The sequence below is a fragment of the Typopeltis vanoorti genome, chromosome 15 (genome assembly GCF_054136105.1).
Source record: "Typopeltis vanoorti isolate ZY-2024b chromosome 15, IOZ_Tvanoo_1.0, whole genome shotgun sequence".
NCBI lineage: Eukaryota > Metazoa > Arthropoda > Arachnida > Uropygi > Thelyphonidae > Typopeltis > Typopeltis vanoorti.
In genome coordinates, this window is record NC_143563.1 from 106,524,915 (window position 1) to 106,546,867 (window position 21,953).

Here is a 21,953-nt window from a genome sequence, read left to right on the forward strand (position 1 = left end):
AGTCATGAATAACCATCAACACCTAAGCTTATCTGTTAGATTGATGACCCCAAAGACATCGATGAATTCTAGAGGCCGGACTTAGTTTTGGGGAACAGCTGATTATTTTTAATATAAAAATACATTTCCTAGCACAATTTTTCAAACATTCTATTCAGGATTACTGTTGTGAGAGGAATGATGTACTCCCATGCTACAGTAAACTCTGAATCTCTGCTTTTTATCCTTCTATATTACGTTAATTCTTATGGGAAGGTAAAAGAAACTTCCATCACCATTACATGTTGACAACAATAAACTTGAATACAGCAATGTCTATATATATTTAATATTTAAATACTGGTACCTGATTCAGCATCCTCTGATTCGATACTTTCATCACTGGTTTCACTTCCATCATCTGTCCAGTCATCCTCCTCCTCAACATTTTCACTAGGTATAATCCAAATATCAAAATTTGTCAAATTTTCATATGAAATTTTAAATTTTATAACTCCACTAACCAATTTAAAAACTACTGCAAACCACTAACTTGAAAGACATAAAATGAGATATTTAATTTTATCCTGCACTAATAACATACTAAAAAAAAATTGCCAGTTGGAACAAAAATACAACTTAACTTGATATAGCCTATATTATTTATAAAATAATTAGTATGAATAAACAGAGAATAATGTGTAATTCTTGTTTAAGAACTTGTTATTACAACAAATGTTTGATTTTGAGGATGTTAATGACTCCAAGTTTTTGTGAAGCATAGTGATAAGATTATCATCATCATCAAATTCCTGACATATACACTTGGGGGGGGGGAGGGTACAGGATCTTATGACTACTACTACTACATAAAAGTTCCATCATTACTAACTTTGATCAACATCAACAATTTTCCTCCAGATTAGCCTGTTATCTATCAACATTTCAATATCATCAGATTTTATATTTCTCCTTTCTAAGGTACTTTTTACTGTATCAATCCATCTACATCTTGGTTGTGCTCTAAGTCTCTTTCCTGCATCCTGGCAGAGTACACTTGTTTAGCTGATCTTTCCTCTTCTATTCTGTTTAAGTGGCCATCCCACCTGAGATTAGATCTGCTAACACATTCCTGAATGCTAACAATGTCATGTTGTTTTCTTTGTTAGCATCGAGGAATGTGTTAGAAGAGCTAATCTCAAGTGGTATGGCCACACAGATTTAGCATGTATATAATGGCCGGTATGTGTAAGCTTGTGAAAGAAAAGACTGCCTGAGGAAAGGAAGAAGATGTGTGACCAGTGTATTCAGAAAAGGAAGCGAGTTTTGATTTTCAATTTCAATAGTAAATTGTATGCGCTCATACTGTTTGTTCAGGTCACTGAGCAGGGTGTTTAAAGCTTGGCTGCCATGTGGCTAGATATCGACAACATTGTCCACATATCTAAGTCAAAGTGTACGTATTAAAGTAAAGGAATCTAGAGCACACTGTTCAAAAGCTTCCATACAAAAGTTAGCAATTTGGGGAGATAGTGGCGAGCCCATGGCTGTACCTTCTTTTTGTAGGTAAAAATTATTTTGCTGCATGAAGTAACTGGAACATAGTATGCAGGGCAAAGAGAGCTGTAATATCAGACAGAAATCTGTTCTGTAAGAGAAAATTGTGTCACTGATTGGGACATTTGTGAAAAGAGCAGAAACATCAAAACAGACTAATAAATCATCTTTGCTGAGCACTATGCTTTTAATTTTGTTTATGAAATGTTGTGTTTTCTTTATATAGGAGGGGGAATGACCTACCAACTCCTTGAGTGTTGATACTAATTTCTTGGCTAGGTAATAAATAGGGCTGTCTATACTTTCAACTATTGGCCAAAGCAGAACATTATGTTTGTAAACTTGGGGAACCCATATATTCTGGAAAGTAGGGATAATGTGATAATAGTTTTTTAACAGTGCTGATGGCCAAGAAGTGGCAGACTTAATTTAACAGCTTTCTTCTTAATCCTGTTAGTTGGATTATAGTTCACTAGCTCATAAGTGCTAATATCAGAGACTATTTGATCAATTTGATGAATGTAAGCAGATCTGTTTAGGATGACCATTGCATTACCCTTGTTAGACATTATTATAAGTATATCCTTATTAGCTTTTAATGACTTGATGGCTACTAGTTCTATTTTGGTGAGATTGCTACATATGGCTTTCATATTATTAAAAACATTACTGAATTTTATCAGCTATATTATTTGGAAGAAATCTAATGCAATATATAAATAAAATGATATATAACATCCAGTTTATTAACAGTTCTAGGTTCTACATACATGAAGTAGAGCATCATGGTCTAATTATATTAAGGTTCTAGTAAAAATAATTATAACAAGATTAAAATAAATAAATAAATTTAAGTTAATTCTGGAATCTGTGAAGAACTATTTCCCATAAGAAGGATAATTTATATTCAATGTTTCTATTTAGATTTGGTCGATGTAGCAAGGTTTCACAACTTTCTTTGTATAGATTATTACTTTGATGGAGAACCTTAATTATCTTCCAAAGAACTCAATGTCTGATAGTGACAGAATGCTCTGCAAGACTCGAATGCTGTGGTTGATGGAACAATGTAGTCTAAATGTTCATCACATATGCATGTTGCAGATCTGTTTGGCCAAAATATGATAATCCACAGTGGCAAGGAATTTGATACATTCCAGGGTGAACTAAAGGCAGAGTTTATCTTTAGCTGAACCTAGAAAAGTAGATATCTTGTTGAAGGGATGGAAGGACACGTGCAAACCAACAGATCTAAACAGTTTGGCTATATCCCTTCTGAGATGCCTTGAACATAGGAAATGGTGACCAACAGACCACCTTGTATCACTATTACAATGAGAGGTAGATAACAAGGAAACTATAATTATTATCTTTTGACATATGATTCAGTAAAGCCATCTGTACATGATCTATTTCTTGGTAGGGCAGCATTTCAGTGGAGCAAAGAGAGTGTGTTCACTGTACTGAAGTCTTAATGGTGCAAAATTTTTTGACAATCATGGTGGTGTGAAAGAGGATGAATGTAAAGTTCTGTATCTGTTTCTTTCTGAATACCAAGATGTGAAGGCTACTATTTGATTGATGAAGTAATAGGATATTTAAAAAGGCAATCTGATTGTTCTCTTCTAATTCAAGAGTGAACTGGATACGATGATGAAAAGTGTTGATCTTATTAACAAACTCTTGTAGATTTGTACAAGATCTATGCCAAACCGAGAATTAAAATGAGAACTATTTTAGATAAATGAAGAGGACTTTCCTGTGAATGCCAAAAGCAATATGAAAAGGCATTTTGTAATTTTGTAACATGCAGAGCCAAGAAATAAATCACATCAAGTCCAACTTTCTTACTAATGGCTTTAGTGAATTATATGCCAATAAGATAATTACAGAGAATACTCCCACTGAATTATCATTCTACCAGCCATGATATATTTTCATTTGAATAAATAGATGGATGCAAAGCATGAAATAGTCGATATATTTCATCACATGGATGGGTAGATGGTAGAAGTCAGTCCTGCTCTGACACGTGATTTTCTAAATTGTATATTTAACCTAACAATTTTACTGTACAATAATATGGGTGTGTAAAATTGATATAATACAATGTATGTGTGTCCTTTAATTTAAAAAGGAAACAATATTTAAGCATATGTAAAATTTCAAAACAAATGAATGCAATTACTTACCTAAATGTAACACTTAAATTTGCATTCTCTTTGAATGTTTTTTTGAAACTTTCTATAGTCTTATCTTCAGCTTCATCAGATGAGATGGACTCTGAATCTTCTGCAATTTCCAATTCAATAATATTAAAATCATATTAGTGAGTATATACAATAAATTATTTAATATCATTATTAAAAATGCACTCAGTTTGTCTACAAGAAAGTGCTCACATCAAAGCAACAGTTTCACAACCTAGGATAACCATACAGTCAAAAGGTATTTGCTACAGCAAATACCATTTACAATGAAATCTCTCCAACAAGCCATCAAAAAAAGTCTTAGTCAAAGCTATTTACAAGGAAATTTACCATAGCAAACCTTTTCCTATAACATATTACCACCCTTTGATTCTTATGAGTCTGTTACAGTGTTAATTAACTAAAAAATATAACAGGTGTCAGAAAGTCCTTTTTTTTAATAACATTAATGAATATCAAAATATGAATTTACACTGGTGGCATTTAAAAAAATAAAATAAAATAAAAAAATCCATAAGATTAGCAAATAATCTGCAATATTTTTATGAAATAGCAGTTAACTGATATTTGTATTCCTACCAGCTACATTGTTACACCCTGATAACTTAAGAATGTGAAAATTTCAGTTATCACGATGTAACAGGAGAAGAAATAAAAACCCTGTATAGATAACTAAGTAAGCAAGCTTGTTCCTAAGCAGATAACGTTAAGAGCCTTTGAAAGTAATGAATACAAAAAAATAAAAAGAAAGAAAAACATGCTTGCATCCAATTGAAAAATATAGCTGAAATTGTTTGTTGAGCTAAATAAAAAGGGAAGGGAATCTGTTACAGTTGTAATATGATAAAATAAGGTTAAGTAAAGCAAAGAAGATTAGTCATAGGATTTTGTATATGAGAGGCTAGTTTTAAGTTTTACACTTGAAATAAGAGATTAAAGATTCGAGTTAATTCTTAGAAAATTTTGGAAAGGGGATTAATTTAGTATAGATGACATAGAGGTTAGCTTAAACAAAAACCAAAGCTCAAGGCCATAATTCCTGAATTGAGACTTTGTCACGTATCAGTCGCATGCACACATGACCGCATGATGTTTTGGCAGAAAAACGCAACTCTAATTGGTCAGTGAAATCGACTCCAGTAAGGGGGGAAGAAAAGAAATTGAAGAAGGTGCTGGTAGGGGTAATCGTATAAAAGGGTTAGGCACCCCCCCCCCCAAGGCTTTTTTCCTCAGAGTTGTCTTCAAGAGTCTTCATATAGGTCTCATGAGGTTTTCCTGAGTGACAGGTTAGGAGTTTTCTCCGTCCAACACAATAAGGAAACAAAGTGTGCGGGATTTCGATTCCATGTTCCTATTGTAAGAAATGAGGGATGCCATTTAGTTAAAAACGAGAGAAGATAATGTCAGTGTGTTTCATCGTCCAGTGATCGTAACGAGAGAAAAGAAAATTCTATAAAGAAGTCAGTGCCCACATGGTGAATTTCACAGCCATAGAATAGATGATCCTATGTATGTCCTTGATTGAAGAATGTAAGGTAAAGATTGTGAAAGCCCATCTTAGTGCCAAAAGAATTTAGGAGTGATAAGTTATAGAACAGTTTGTCCTAGGAAGGTAAAATATTGGAAAAAGGTAGAGACCAATGTAGAAGACCCAAGTCAAAAGTTACTGTAAAATCTCGTGTCAATTCAAATCATATGTAACTGTAGTCATTGTTCAATTACTGAACAGTTGAAAGGATTAATGAGAATTATACTAGGACTTTTGTACATGTCAAATTAGAATAAAAATGAGCTTGTTACTATTAATTAATACGTATTCATGTGCCTAGAGATTTATGCATGTACACTGTATTTTAATTAAGAGAGTTTTAAAGGTTAAAAGTGTGTATTAGCTCAGCAAAAGGATAATTTTAATCCATATTGTCTTACTGAGAAAATTAGAGTAACTGATTATATATGTCCTAGAAAATAAAGAATTACAGCGAGATCAAACCAGTAAGGGGTTAGACAAAGGATCAACTAGTTCTAGGATTATACATGTTTGTATATATAGAATCTGTTATGGCGATATGATCACAATTCTCATGTAGGGTCTTAACCTAATACTTGTGTTTAGCTAGTGAGAATTTGTATTATATAATTTTAGTGTTGAATTGAGTTTTATTTGATAAAGAATGAATTGTACCATGTTTAAGAGTTCAATAAACTTTTGTTCATTGAAAATACAGTTGTCTGAGATTGCTGCTCAATGCACCACTTGTAACAACGTACGAACCTAATCACGTGTGTGTGTGGGGGGGGGGGGGGATTTGTTAAGTTACGAGATAAAAGTCACAACTACATATTAGTTTCACACTCAGACATATTTTGGTAATTGCTCCTTGTTTTTGAATTTTATATCTTAAACTAAATGTCCTGAAAGGCAAAGTATAAAATAAATATTTAGGGACACTAAGGGGAGAAGAAGCTTGAATATTTGTATTTGGGTGATATCTCGTATATAAATAAGATTTGGACAAAGACAAGTAGAGTTTCACATGTAAGGATAGTTGAAAGCCTAATAATCGTAAATTGGGACACAACAATATAAAATAATAAGCTGGAAAAAAAAATTCTCATTGCACTTGTTGATTCTAAGAATTTGGAAATATCAAAATATCAATGTGAATTTTTTTTTTTTAGCTAGTTATTACAATATAAATAATTGATCAAAAGCAATATCATTAGCCACCACACAACTGTGATTGCCAGTTATCAGGCTGCTGCATTCCACTGCTAAGCAAGGCCTTCCCCAGTCTCTCCAACTCCTCCTCGTCCAATTGTTTCTTGCTATTTATATGATTTCATCTCTTCATCCCTCTTTCTTCCTCTGGATCTCCTGCTCTTGCTAGGGATCCAAAGAGAAGTAATCTGTCAATCTGTTTCTGACTACACAGGATTGATTAAAGATAACAAATTGTTTGGCTTTGTAAATAACATCAAGAACTGTATATAACTGTAGCATTTTGAATAGCTTTTCTCTTGGCACCTTATCATATGCCTTTTCCCGTTCCACAAAACTTAGATACAAATCTTTGTTATATTCTCATGATTTCTCAACTATTTGTCATAAAGTGAAAATCTGATCCTGACAGCCTCTATTTGGCCTGAATCCAGCTTGTTCCTCACCAAGCTTTTCTTCAACAATCCATCTCAACCGTTTCTCAAGTATACTTGCGTAAATCTTACCAGGAACACTCAGCAGAGAAATGCCTCTGTAATTCTCACATTCAGTTTTATTTCCCTTTTTATATATGGGTATTATGAGGGCCCTGCTCCAATCATCCAAAATTCGTCCTTCTGTCCAGGCCTTCTTAACTATGCAGTGCAGCCACTGTAAACCTCCATACTCGAGCATTTCTGATCGAATATTATCTAATCCTACTACCTTTCCACATTTCAGGCCTTTAATGGCTTTTTCAAGTATTGATACGTATTCCTGACTGCATGCCTGTTGAGTGTGTTTTTTTTTTTTACCACTGTGCTATCACTGCTTGTTTCATTTAGCAATTTTTCGAAGTAATTACTCCATATATCAAGGCTATCTTTTTCTCCGGTTTTCATGTCACTTTTCTTCTTCCTAACATGGATTTTAGGCCAAGTGACCTGTTCCAGTCTCATGCCATCTCTTTCTTGGTCTTCCAATTCTTCTTTTTCCACTTATTTTGTATCTGTATAATATTTTTGGTAGTCTGCTGTTGTCTATTCGATTTAAATGTTCTAGTCATTTTTGTTTATACCATCTTATGTAGTAATTAATTGGTTTTATTTTCAGGGATTGTAAGATTTCTTCATTTGTTTTATGGTCCCACTTGGTATATCCAGCTGTTTTTCTGAGGAACTTCATTTCTGCTGTTTGATCCTTCTGCATGTCACTTTTATCATCTCTAATTCCTTTTATAGCACTCTTTCCTCCATTTCAGAGTTTTTTTTAACAGCCTCCAGAATATCTTGTTTTCTATGTTCTTACGAAATAATTTTTGTTTAGCTAGTTTTACACAGTGTTTAGCATTCTTACATTTGTCTCTGTATTCTCTAAGAGCACAAGCTGACTTATTCACCAGGGACTTTTGATATTTAGATCCCTAACAAGCACCAATTTTTCCTTTTTCATTGTGGCAGTTGGTTCCTCTCAAAGCCTCAAAAAATTTCTCCACTTCTACCTTAGTAGAACCTTCTGTGGGACCATAGACACAAATAAGTCTAATTGTCCAGTTCCCCATTCTGATATTTGCCCACATCACTCTACTTGATATTACCTGCATTCAAGAAGATTAGCCTCTTATTTAGTGTTGAATGCTATAGCTATTCCTTCTTGTCTCTGATTGTTATTGCCTGAATATAACATTTTGTATTTATTGCTTAGAAAGATCTCACCAGTTTTGTCTTTTTTGTTTCAGTCACCCCTATTATGTCGATCTGGTACTTATCCAATTCCTCAGCCAGCTCCATTTCTTTGCCATTTAGGTTTCTTATGTTGATAGTACCAATCTTGGACCCTGGTGATGTTGAGTTGGGATGTGTTTCAGGATTTGTTCCAGTAGCTGACATTTCGCTGTTCACCCTGGTTCCCTGGTAAAAACAACAGAGGCCTTGTGTAATCGGGTGACACCCCACCTGGCATGAAATTCTGTCATATACAATAGTACATCATTTTATATTGTGGTTTAAATCAATAAGAATACAATTTGGTCAGCTAAATCCCAAATTGCTAGCCGATCCTCATTCGTTCAGTATAAGGTAGATACTTAACAGGGTGCACCACGAGAAGGTGAGGATTGGACATTAGGTCAGAAGCCCTGGTCGGTTCTCTGCATTCCTTTAAAGGCTATGTGGAGGTCTCCTCTCAGTTATGTTACTCTATTTGCACAGATGAAGTCCACTGACAGAATTACAAAATTAACAAGAATAGCTAATTCTATTTTTTTGTTTCCTTCAGTATTAAATGGGTCACATAAACTACTATTCACATGTGTATGGGGGGGGGGGGGGGGTAGGAGTGTTTCCTTCATTATTAAAGTATTAAAGAAATTAAAGGAACTAGACACACACACAGACAAATGGGAGAAGAGATTTATTAACAGCTAAGGGAATAAATATCCAATAAAAGAAATGACTCATGAAAAGCTATATTTGGGAAGTGGCATTGTATGGATGCAAAACATGGACAACAGGAGTACCAAGATTACCAGGGCTTGCCCATTTATCCATGATAAGTAGATTTTGCTAGTTGATGAGTAGTTGCAGACTAAACAAAATATAATATTTTTTACTCAATAAAATTTTATATACAAAATCTTTTTTTTTTTTTTGTAACTTTAAGCAAGCAAAGAAGAATATATGTAATATGAATGGTCATCTTAGTAACAAAGCCTAATATTAACAAATTATATATTCTCCCCAAAAAAATCAGTGCTGTTTTAATTATTCCTATTGTTATTTACTGACTTCTTGAAAAGGTTCTCACATAAAGGAAATGTTCTCCAAACTGTGCTGATATGGCATCGCTAATCACTTTATGGAACTCTGATTAACTTATTGGGATATATCATTAAAAAAAAAATTGTGTGGAGGGGGCCCTGAGGCAAGTAAATTTTTTTTGTGCTGAGTAGGATTTTGCATAATTTGTCAAACCCTGAACATTATATTAATACTTTACTCTTGATATTTGGTATTTTTATGAAACTTAAAATTTGTACATCATTTAGGAAACAACTTATAATGGCATTGCACATAATTTTCAATGAAATCCTACCTTCAAATTCCTTACGAGAAATCTTTTCACCAACATATCGTTCTGAAATTTCACTCAGCAGTGGGATATTTTTCTTTCTCAATTCACTAGGTTCATGCAGGAATTGACTTTCCACAAATGTATTCAGTATTTGTGCTGATGATTCTGAAATTTTAAAATAAAGTAATTTCAATTTTTTTTTCTGATTCTGTTTCCAATGTTTCCAAAATTAAAAGATAAGAATCTTAAACATTATTTTTTATATAAAATGTAGATATCAGATTTAACTTAATATGAACATTGTAATGTAATCAAAAAATCACATAAATATCACTGAATTCCTTCTTTATACAGATTGAGTGATGTTTATATTTACCAATACATTCAGGAAAATGTGAAGCTCTGAATGAAATGTACATCCACACATGTTACCATAGCACAGTCTTGAGAATGCTTCAGAAAGAATTATAAATTCTTATAATTCTAAAAAAATATCCAAGACGGTTTGAAATCAATTACACACACATGCACACATGCATGCATGCAGTGGCTCCCACTGATGATATTTTAATAAACTTATGTCAAAACTGCATGAGTCCATCTAGATTTTTGGGCTCCTGATATATCAAATACTTTGTTTACTAACTTTACCTCTCTCTCTCATTCTGTTTGAGACCATAACATCTTTGATTCATTCTGTTCACAAATAACTGAATAAGAAGAAATTACCTTGATGAATACTAAATGAATAATCATTATGGGTGACTTCAAATAATTTTTTGGAAACTACCCCAAATATGTGAGCAGTATTGAGGTTACTGAACATAGGGGAAGTGATGAAATTTTTCTTGTGGACAATTGTACAGAACTGTATTTTGATAGCATTTTTAACTTTAAGATTATCCTCAATCACTGAAAAACAGTGAGAAAGCATCTAAGACTTCTAACCTGATCTTTTATACCCAGCAAAATCAACATGCTAATACTTCTGACCTAAAGAAATCCAAGGGGCATCACAATCAATTTTACCAAGAACTACTACTGCAACATATAAGAAGGTAGGATGGTTCCATTGCATAAAGGTGGCTCCAATACAGAATGAGTAAAGTATTAGAAAAGTTGGTTAGAGGTAAAATCCAACATTTGGGTGGATAAGGATGAAATACTCAATAGTCGGCAGCATGGCTTTGTAAAAGGTAGGTCCTGTCTTAGTAATTTATTCACATTTTATAATAAAGGGACAGCAGAGTTGGATAAAGGAAATGGCTGCACATGATATTGCTAAACTTTGCAAAGGTGTTTGACAAAATACCAAATGGAGAGCTATCACAAAAATTGGAAAAAAAGGAAATGAATATAGAACTAGTAGCATGCATAGGGAGATGGCTAACATATAGACACCAGAGAGTAGTATAATACAGAGTGAAATCTAGGAGAATGAGGATGACTAGTGAGTACCTCAGGGTTCTGTACTAGAGCCACTACTCTATAATTTCTATATCAGTGATATAAGGAAAGATTTAAGAGGGAATACTCAATTGTTTGCAGATGATGCAAAACTGGAAAAAGCATTAGTTGATAAAGGTGATATAATTTATTTAAATAAAAATCATATTTAAATATAATTAAATTAAATTTAAATAAATGTAATTTATTTAAATCAGCATTTCTCAACCTTTCTAAGCCCAAGGCCCAGTAAAATACCTAAAACAATTCTACGGACCACTAAGTTACAGAGGCGTAACTTGGGGGGGGGGGGGGGGCTGCCCTGGGCAGCACTTAAGAAATCTTGCCATACTCTCTATGGCAATAAAACTATATTGTTGTTCACTTCACCCCCTCTTTTATTATTTGTCATTTTGCTGCTACAAATTTAGTGGCAGAATAACAAATAATAAAAGAGGGGTGAAGTGAACAACAATATAGTTTTATTGCTTCTGCCTTTGAACATTCTGATGCAATTTGTTGGTTTTTGTCTCCATTTGATTTCAGTAATTTTTACTTACTTATTCAATTTTAATTTGTTTTGTTTGGATAATTAAAAAATATATATTTATTCAATTAATTTAAGTCTGCCTTCGGACCACCTGTCCCATCATCGCAGACCACAGGTTGAGAAACACTGATTTAAATCATCCTATAGGATGATTTAAATAAATGGGTACTGTGAGCAAAAGATAATGATTATTAATTTAATGATGCAAAATGTATGTCAATGCACTTTGGGTTGAAAAGGTTACATGCAGTGTATAATATTGATAATAGTGGATTGCAAGAAATTGATGAGGCTAGAGACCTGGGGATAATGGTCAACAGAGAATTGAAATTCAAAGGGTATATTGCAAAAGTTGGAAAAATGGCTCAAAGGATTACTTGGATGCTGTAAAACACAAATAAAGATAGGGAAGTTATTATTGCTCTTTATAATGCACACATGATAAGGCCCACATGTTAACTACTGTGCACAGATTTGGTCACCTAGGTTTCTTGGAGACCAGGAGATAGTAGAGAAGATTCTGAGACAAGAGACTAAGCTCGTGACAGGTCTGTGGAATGTTCCCTATTAGGACAGGTTAAAGGTTTGTTTAGTTTAGTTGATAGGCAGAAAAAAAGAGGACATGATAGAAACTTTTAAGATATTAAAGGAGTTTTATAAAATTGATGCAAATGAAATTTTTCAATATATGACAAATAGAGAACTAAGGGCTATCCATGGAAGTTGTGTAAGAGTGTGTGGACCAGATTTTTTTTTCTCATGGAGAGTGACAAACGAGTAGAATGAATTGCCAAAATTAGCTGCGAGTTCTGTAACAGTGAATGAGTTTAAGGAGAAGTACAGTATGACAGGTTTTGTGTATATAATAATTAGTTTGGGCTTCCCATGATGAGTCTCCAGACTATGGAGTTACCATATAATAATCTTCTTCCTAACATGGAATATAGGCCATGTGGCCTGTTCCGGTCTCATAATAAATAATAATTTTATGTTAAAACGTTTAATTTTCTTGACCAAAAAGCTCTGGAAAAACTTTTATTGGGATTATATTGATCAAGTGTATATAATAAACAACTAAGTTATACCAACTAGTTTCACAAACTAAGTCTGTTGGCATCTTCAGGGTACATAACTGATGTAAGGCACTAAAAAGTAAAAAACTGTTACAAACTAAAATCAACTGATTCCAATTATATTAAACAAAGAATAGAGCGCGTACAATACATTCATAGAGCGTGGATGATCACACTTGTTATTTAGGAACATTCTATAGTTGGCACTATAATTCAGTTCTGGCGAGTTGAAGGATCTGATAAGGGTCTTCCAGATCACAGGCAAGATTAGTCCTTGGTTCCTGTTAAGGTTTTGTGTACAGCAGGCAACTGTTGTGGCTTCCTTAAAAATTCGGGAGCGGAAGTCATCCTCCATGTAAGGAATTGTGCTTCTATCCCACTCTATGGTATGGTTCGTTCTTGAGAAATGAAAAGCTAAACCCGATTTTTCTTCTCTGTTATTATTGACGTCACCTATATGTTCTTTTTGCCTAATTTCAAGGCTCCTTGAAGTTTGGCCGATGCAATTCAACCCGCACGAGCATGGTATGTTATAAACTCCAGCATATTTGGAGAAAGGATGGCTATCTTTTGGAGATCTTAAGAATTGTCTAATCGTTTCTGTGGGTTTAAAGGCCACTCTTATTTTATGTGGTCTAAGGAGTCTAGCAATCTTATTTGAAACTGTCCCTAAGTATGGAATGACGATGGTAGAAATATAACGTACATCATCTTGTTGTCTTTGTCGGGGTTCAGAGAAAAGTATCTTGTGGACGAGTCTTAGAGGAAATCCATTCATGATAAGGTTGGTGGATATCAGGGATAGTTCTTCCTGGAGGTCTTGTTGATCTGCTGTAAGGAGAGAGGCACGGTTCTTCAACATGTGTACAATACTAAGTTTCTGAGAAATGTGGTGTGAGGAAGTGAAATGTAAATAACGTCCTGTATTGGTAGGTTTGCGGTAAACTGAGAGGTTGATACCACCATTCGGAAGCTTCTTACTTCCGCTCCCGAATTTTTAAGGAGGCCACAACAGTTGCCCGCTGTACACAAAACCTTAACAGGAACCAAGGACTAATCTTGCCCGTGATCTGGAAGACCCTTATCAGATCCTTCAACTCGCTAGAACTGAATTATAGTACCAACTATAGAACGTTCCTAAATAACAACAAGTGAGAGCATCCACGCTCTATGAATGTATTGTACACGCTCTGTTCTTTATTTAATATAAATTGGAATCGGTTGATTTCAGTTTGTAACAGTTTTTTACTTTTTAGTGCCTTACATCAGTTATGTACCCTGAAGATGCCAACAGACTTAGTTGGTGAAACTAGTTGGTATAACTTAGTTGTTTATTATATACACTTGATCAATATAATCCCAATAAAAGTTTTTCCAAATAATAATTTTCTTAAATTGGAAAAATCACATCACTTCTAACTTGGAAAAATCTACAAGTAGTACTAAGAATCATCACCCCATTCTACAATGCCTCAGGACTGCAACCTTCAGTAACTAACACTGGTGGCTCGTACATAAGCACTGCCACACTGAAGTACTCCCAAGGAAAAAATGAAAATATTACATTTTGTTTGTGTTTATAAATAATAACAATGCTTACAACATTATATAAATGCAATAAAACATGCTAAAGGTTACAGCTTATGTTTTAACATTGATTGAATAGTTAATAATTGAAATTGTTCGATTATGAAACAAATGCACTGCGACATAATTCCGACACTGCGTGTTGCAGTGTCAGAATTATCACGTTCAGCCAATTGCAGCTAGACTAGCGAAAATTTGTTTGCGCTTGTGATTGCATGTTACAAGTGATTCCGACACTGCTCGTTTCTCATTTAGGCAGTGTTGCTTACAGATAAATCATATGCTTGTGCGTGTTATTTCTGTGAGATACGAAACTTTTATTATTGGTGTGTGTTCGTGGTGAGGGTGAACTATTTTTTGTAAATCTTGTTTTATTTTGTTAAAATAACAATTATTTATTTATTATAGATACAAGGCTGAATTATGACAAGTGTCACTATTGAAAATATGAAAAGAATTATATTTTCTCAATTATCATTACACAAAACAGTGTCAGAATTATTGCGTTCGGCCAGTTGCAGCTAGACTTGCTGATATTAGTTTGTGCTTATCATTCACGTTACAAGTGATTCAGACTGCTCGTTTGGGCAGTGTCGCTTACAGATAAATTGTATGCATGCGCGTTATTTCTGTGAGATACGAAACTTTTATTATTGGTGTTTGTTCATGGCGAGGATGAAATATTTTTAATAAAGCAATTTTTAAAATGTAAATTTATTTATTAATAAATTGGTTACTGATTAGGAAAAAAAAAAAAGTTTTTTTTTTTTTTTTAAAGATTTTTAGAGGTTAGTTACCAGCTGCCACTGGTAACTAACCTCTCTTTTTAAAGTCAGCAATATCAACAGAAGCACAAGACAATCCATAAGGGCAGCATCTACCACTATAGAGCCACCTTCCCATCCTACTATGCATGCAGCATTTGGAAACTAACCTGACCTTGTAATGTCAATAAAATCAACATGATACCACCTTCACCTTGAGAACACCATCCCTGACACCAAGAAGAACAAATATACCATCTCACAGTACCTCAGTCACTGATAGCAACCTGACCTTTTAAAGTCATTAAATGTACATACTATGTTTCTAATATAATTCTTTTTTTTAAAAAAAAATGAAAAAAGTTATCCAATGAGGCTGTATTTCATGTGCAGAATACGTTCCTTTCCTATAAAAATACTACTATAAAAGTTTTCCCATCATACCCATTTCTTCTCTATCAAAATATTACATTTATTCAGTTTTTGGTCACAGGCAATCCAAACATTTCTAGTAACATTGCAATACATATGCTGCTTGAAAAGAAGTCTATGAACACCACAGTTTGAGGAACAAACAAACATGGCACCCACTGTAACAAGATGTAGGACCTTTTGCTGCAATGACTGCAGCAATCCTATGGGGCATACTTCCCACAAGTATATGATAGTGATCAATAGGAATTTTGGACAACTCCTCCTGTATACATGTATTGAGGTCCTGGACTGTTGAGAAGTAGACATCCCTTGACCTTACCTGATGCTCCAGTTCATCCCACAGATGTTCAAGGAGATTAAGATCAGGGCCCTGTGGAAGCCAGTCAAGAGTGGTGACTTTCATGTCCACAAACCATACAGTTACAGCAGCAGCCTTATGACAGAATGCATTATGTATTAGGAAGCATCACACTGTCCAGAAATGTTCTGATAACTCTCAGAGTTATCAGAGTTTCAATGCTTAAGGCACCACAGAGGTCTGAGGCAAAACCAAGAAAAACAGGACCATACCATCACACTGCCACCTCCAAATTTCATAGTTGGGGTTAAGCACTCTAGTAAGAGATGTTCACCAGTTATCTGCTGCACCCTCACCTCTGGATCTGCTTCGTAGAGGACAGAGTGTGATTTGTCATTCCATAAAACAGCTTCCCAAGCTTCCACATCCCAGTGTACATGTTCTTTGCACCACTGAAGACCACACTATATGTTGGATTGGGTAATATTGCACTCTTACTGTGGAAATCCCATGTTACAAGCCTTGGTTCTGAACTCCACATTCAAAGTGTCAGCCAACAAATGACGTTGGTTGACACTTTATTATCTTCTTAGCACCTACAGTCATGTTCAGTGAGTGTGGTGGATCATCCACTGAAGGTAGCACTTGCAGTTGACTCTATGCTTCTATCTCAGTATAGTATCATTGTTTATGTGATATGGGCAAATTTGTCAAAAATGTGCCAAACATATAGGGCTGCAACATGGCATCCTACTTTCAAACTCCATCAGTTCCCTTCCTGCAGCCATTTCACCTGGACACAGTTGCAATGACTTGGGAGCATCATATCCCACCATGACTCACTACACGATATGACACCCCTTGCCCATGGGGGAAAGGGGGGTGTCCGTTAACTTCTTTACAAGCAGGATATCATGTGGTTCTGTTGACATCTTGGTTACTAGAGACAATAACAGTAATTACTCAATTACTGTCCAGTTGCCTTAATAATTTCTAAATGATACAAATTATTATTACAGAGGTATCTCCTGGTGGGGAGAAAGGAGAACATAGACTAAACAGTCCAAGCACTAACCATCTCATCATTGTGTAAATGATACCTGTCATTTACACAATACCTGTCATACTTGTTTTGAACTCATTCACAGACAAAGCACTCGCATCCAACTCTAGTAAACTATTCCACTTACTCTTCATTCAAAAAATGTGGTTCTGAAATCCTTGCTAACTAAGCAATTTCCAGGGATGACTTCTGGCTATGTACTGAAAAATTTCCACTGTATCAATCCTACAAAACCTTTAAGTAACTTATGTGTCAATATTCCTCTCCCTTTCCGCCTACCAACTAATTTATTTAACAAAAAATCTTCAGTCTATTAACGAGCACTTCATAAACCTGTCCCCATCCATTCCTAGACATTCTTCTCATCTTCATCCCAAATAAACATAGGTAACTAGATCTGCAAGCAAGTGCAGCTAGGGATGTATCAGTCTTATAATAACTCTGCTTATCACCACATTCTTCAATAACTATGTAATCCTGTAAGCTATTTTAGCTACTTTTTCCATATGCCCCCTGAAATTTAACTCATAGTCCATCATCATCCCAAAAATCCTAACTTCATAAAATCCCTGTAGTCCACTTCAATTAATATAGTACATTGCTAATATTCATCCAAAAATGCATTAACTGTACACTTTGCTGTTTGCTAGAACTGCAAAATGGCTTAAATAGACCAGGAGAAGAAAATGCATGTGTTTGGAAGTGTGGCATAACACTAGTCACATGTTTCCTGGCCTATTCCTCCATCAACTACTTTTTTATGTCTATGCATCTCCTATTCTCTTACCCATATTCCAGGTTTCATATCCATACCTATGTGCTCCAGTTTATGTCATGGAGTTCAATGCAAAATCCTGCCAAATGCCTTTGCAAAGTTCAACTGTTATTTTATTATTAAAGGGTAAAAAAGAATGCAAATTACTGAGGCATGGCTTGGCTTTCGCAAAGGCACGCGGGTTTTGATAGACACAACCATAAATAATAATTACATTTAGTTAACAGCAAAATAAATTACATTTATCTAAGAAGGGTGCTTCTCTTCATTAGTCATAACTTACGAAATTTTACCAAAAATAGAAAAATACACTCCTTTATTATTCTATCAGACATCGTTGTTTTACCAAATGCGCGAAAAATAAGTACAGAGCAGGTAAGGTTTACAATCTGCAGCGTGCATTACTATTATAAATCCGGTAATACTACAAAATTTCTTTCACGGCATGATTCACAAAACTAACTTTATTTATTTACAGTGATAAGTAAAAGAGCATATCAAATTAAAATGTATACATTCAAAGTTACCTTCGGTATCTTCAGGATCTTGCAATAAAGGCGCAGGATTACTTAGCAAATTTAACTCCTCTGCCAGAGACACCATTTTCCCATTTAGCGACACCTTACATTACAAAAAAGTAATTACAACACAAAAATGACTAGAGTATCAAACCGCAAAAAATTGTCAAAAAAAAAAAAAAAAAATCAGCTAATGCCTATTTATTACCGTATACGGGAGTAGGCGAGGCCATTTAGCGCTAGCAAAAAATTGTTAGTGCTCTTAACATGGATCAAGTAATATCAACTGACCAATTACGTGTTTCAAATATTCGCTAGTTTTAAGAACGTGTTGCCAATTTTATACACGTAACTGAAGTAAGTGAAATTCATGAAAATTATTATAATTTTCATGAAAATGTTTCATGAATTTCATGAATAATGCTTTTTATATACTGACTGAGATCCGAGAATTAGAATAAATAATGAAATTTATTAAAATACGCAACATGTTTCATCGGGGGTGGCCGACTTCTTCAGGCGTGATAGAACATAGAAAGCCAATAAAACACTGTAAAGAAACATTGAGTCACTATAAAATCATAAATTATAAAATTATGAAATCGACTATAAACTACAGTTATTCTGAACTGGAGCTACAGTCCGAGTTAAAGTTCTATTGATATTGGCGCACTCGTGTGATTTCACGAGTGCGCCAATATCTGACAGCAGAGCTAAAAGAGTCAGGCAAGTTATAGCTGAAGTTACTGTTTATATGAAGAGGGTCCATGACAATCTCTTTAGACTAGATTATGCGGCGTTCTACCTCGTCGTGGCATATGCGAAGGTTTGAAGTTGTTGTCCAGTTTATCTCATGTTGGCGGCCTTCATTATTTGTGTTAAGCGAAAAAAAGGACATGGCTTGAGAGGATACTAGGTCTAGTACTTTTGTAAGCGATGTCGCTTTGGTGTTCCTCGAGACGTAGGAGGATGGACTTTTCCGTTTGCCCATAGAATGGTTTCTCGTAGTCACATGTGATTTTGTAGACACCTGGGAAATGTAGATGGTTGTGAGCTGGTTTGTGATTGCTTAAACTTGATCTTAGTTTGGGAAGAGTAGAGAAGAACGTTTTTATCTTAAACTTTCTTAAAATTCTATTCAGTTTCTTGGAGAGCATGCTGATGTATGGGTCCAGAACTATTTCTTTTGATTCGATAATTCGTCTTTCAACTTCAACTCTGCATATATATAAATTGGTTGTGCGATCCCAATCAACTTGGTGTGGCCGTTCTTCAAGGTAGGAGTTTGCAGAGAAGAGAACATGACTGGAAAAGGCGCTCGCTCGTGTTCTACTGTAGGAGATGTCACGTCTACGTTCCTCAAGACGAAGTGAAAGAAATCATTTGAATTTGAAAGACGAATTATTGAATCAAAAAAAATAGTTCTGGACCGTTCATACTTGAACAACAATCTAAGCTACAATTTGCCTGATTCCCATAGCGCAGTAATCCAATACTGGCACTCTAAACTTAGCTGTCACCTATTCAAATATGACTGTTACTATTCTGCTTGTTTTTATTAAGCTGGAAAGTCCATGTTTTTTTTTTTTACCTTGTTATTTTTAGAAGTCTTATGTTATTTCTTTCTCACCCGAAGAAGTCGGAATACCGATAAAACTACTCGTGATTTATTAAAGGTTTTTGTTATACTTTCTCAGGTTCTAGTCAGTTAAATTTTAATTATATATATATATATTCCTGAGCTTCTACTGGGTTGTTATGATACATTTTAAAAATAGATGTTTAATGACTTTAAACCGAGATAAAATATTAAGTTTTAATGAAAATGATACAAGTTTCAGCCTTTTACAGCCTTCATCAGGTATCCACTAAAGGTAGAACACAGTAATAAAAATTGAAGTTACAAAAAATCTGAAAATCACAAGCAAAAATGCAATACATAATTGACATAAAAAAACGTTGTATTTTTTAAGTTGTTCTATCCAACGCGCCATTGTTTATTGCGTGCGTGCTTGTAAGTTCTCGTGAATGCCAGTGTTGAACAACTGCAGCATGGCTATCAGGGATGTTCTAACTTAAATTGCTGTTCAAATGTTCAGGATTAAGAAGGATTTCCCTGGATTCCACAATTTTCCTTTCAAACTCATTACTGCAGCGAAATAAGTTTTCGGATTTATCCCAGAAAACTGGGCTTTGGAGATCATCATGGGGATTGTTTGAGAAGAGAACATGATTGGATAGCGTAGATGCATGTGATCTTTTATAGGATATGTCTCTCTTATGTGCTTCTATACGTAGTTCAATAGATTTGTTAGTCTGTCCAAAATATGGAACATTACAAAATATATATATATATTGTAATATATTACAATATTGTAATATATTGTAATATATGTGTGTGTGTGTGTGTGTGTGCGTGTGCGTGCGTGCGTGCGCGCGCGCGCGTGTGTGATAATCGGCTTTTACTCAGTTGTTGTGATACATTTTAAAAACATAGATTTAATGACTAAAAACCGAGGTAACTTATAAAGATTTTAATAAGAATAATACGACTAGTTTCGGCTTATAACAGCCTTCCTCAGGTATTCTTAAAGGAAAAGAATAGTAATAAAGATTGAAGTATCTAAACAAACTGGAAATTACAGGTAAAAATTGCCACACATAATTGATACATAAAAAACGTTGTACTTTTTCAAGTTGTTCTAACAGGCGTGCCATTGTTTATTGCAAGTGTGCGTGCAGGCTCACGTGAACGCCAATATTGAATAACTACAGCATGGCTATCTGGGATGTTATAACTCAAATTGTTGTTGAAGTGGACCGGGTTCAGCACGATTTCCCTTGATTCTATAATTTTCCTCCCAAACTCATAATCACAGCGAAAGATATTTTCTGATCTATCCCAGCAAACGGAATGGCTTTGTTGATCATAATTAGGATTATTTGAAAAAAGAACATAACTGGATAATGCAGTTGCATGAGATCTTTTGTAAGAGATGTCTCTCTTATGCTCTTCTATACATTGTTCAATAGATTTGGTAGTTTGTCCAAAATAAGGGATATTGATCTCACCATAATTTATATACACCTGGATATTTTAGGTTGTAATGAGTAGGTTTTGGATGGCTGATTAGAGAACGGATTTTAGGAAGTGTGGTGAAGAACGTCCTGATATTATATTTTTTAAGGACTTTAGCTAATGTTTTAGAGACTGTGCTAATGTATGGAATAGAGATGCTACCTTTAAAATTAATAGAGTCTGTTGTGCACTGTCTAGGAGGATCCGGAAGAAATTTCTTAATCGTTTTTTCAGAGTATCCATTTTGTTTAAAGATAAGAGTGAGGTGATTTATTTCTTTTTGTAGTTCATCTGGTTTGGTCAAGAGAGAGCGTGCTCTGGGTCCTAGGGTAGATATAGTTCCAAGTTTTTGTGGTGGAAAATGATGAGAAAGATTATGCAGATATCTATTAGTATGAGTAGGTTTTCTGTACATAGAGATTTTTAATCTTTCAGAGCATCGTGTAAGCATGACATCGAGGAAAGCTAAGAAGTTATTATTTTCTAGATCAGCAGTAAATTTTATATTAGGATGTTGGATGTTTAGATTATGAAGAAAATCTGTGAGAAATGTGTGCCCGTGATTCCAAATAATGAATATATCATCAACGTATCGTTTCCAAACTTTTGGTTTAAATGAGAAGGAAGATATGGCTTTCGTTTCAAAATCTTCAAGGAAGATGTTAGCTAGAACTGGGGACAAAGGATTGCCCATTGCCAGGTCTTGTTTTGTTGGTAAACGGAGTCCTGATATCTGAAGTAACCAGAATGAATGCAATGTTTTAATAAAGTAAACATTTTTTTGGATAATTTGTCCTTTAGTAATGTAAGTACCTCATCCGTAGGAACGTTAGTAAATAAAGATAT

The 21,953-nt window shown here is 34.6% G+C and overlaps 1 protein-coding gene across 5 annotated transcripts in view; it reads right to left on the reverse strand.

Moving 5' to 3' along the window:
* Aatf (Apoptosis antagonizing transcription factor) overlaps nt 1–18,159 on the reverse strand; it is a 236,731-nt gene extending 218,572 nt beyond the window's left edge. For 2 of the 5 annotated variants that reach the window (XM_090405094.1, XM_090405092.1), the window contains exons 1-4: nt 18,038–18,144; nt 9,541–9,684; nt 3,729–3,828; nt 347–432 (exon numbers count right to left, since the gene is read on the reverse strand). In XM_090405094.1, the coding sequence (XP_090261220.1) occupies nt 347–432; nt 3,729–3,828; nt 9,541–9,684; nt 18,038–18,113 (406 nt within the window). In that variant the 5' untranslated portion in view covers nt 18,114–18,144. Of the gene's footprint in view, nt 1–346; nt 433–3,728; nt 3,829–9,540; nt 9,685–18,037 lie in introns of all 5 variants that reach the window. The other 3 variants (XM_090405096.1, XM_090405095.1, XM_090405093.1) reach the window with 3 other exon arrangements.
* Between the last annotated feature and the right edge of the window lie 3,794 nt (nt 18,160–21,953).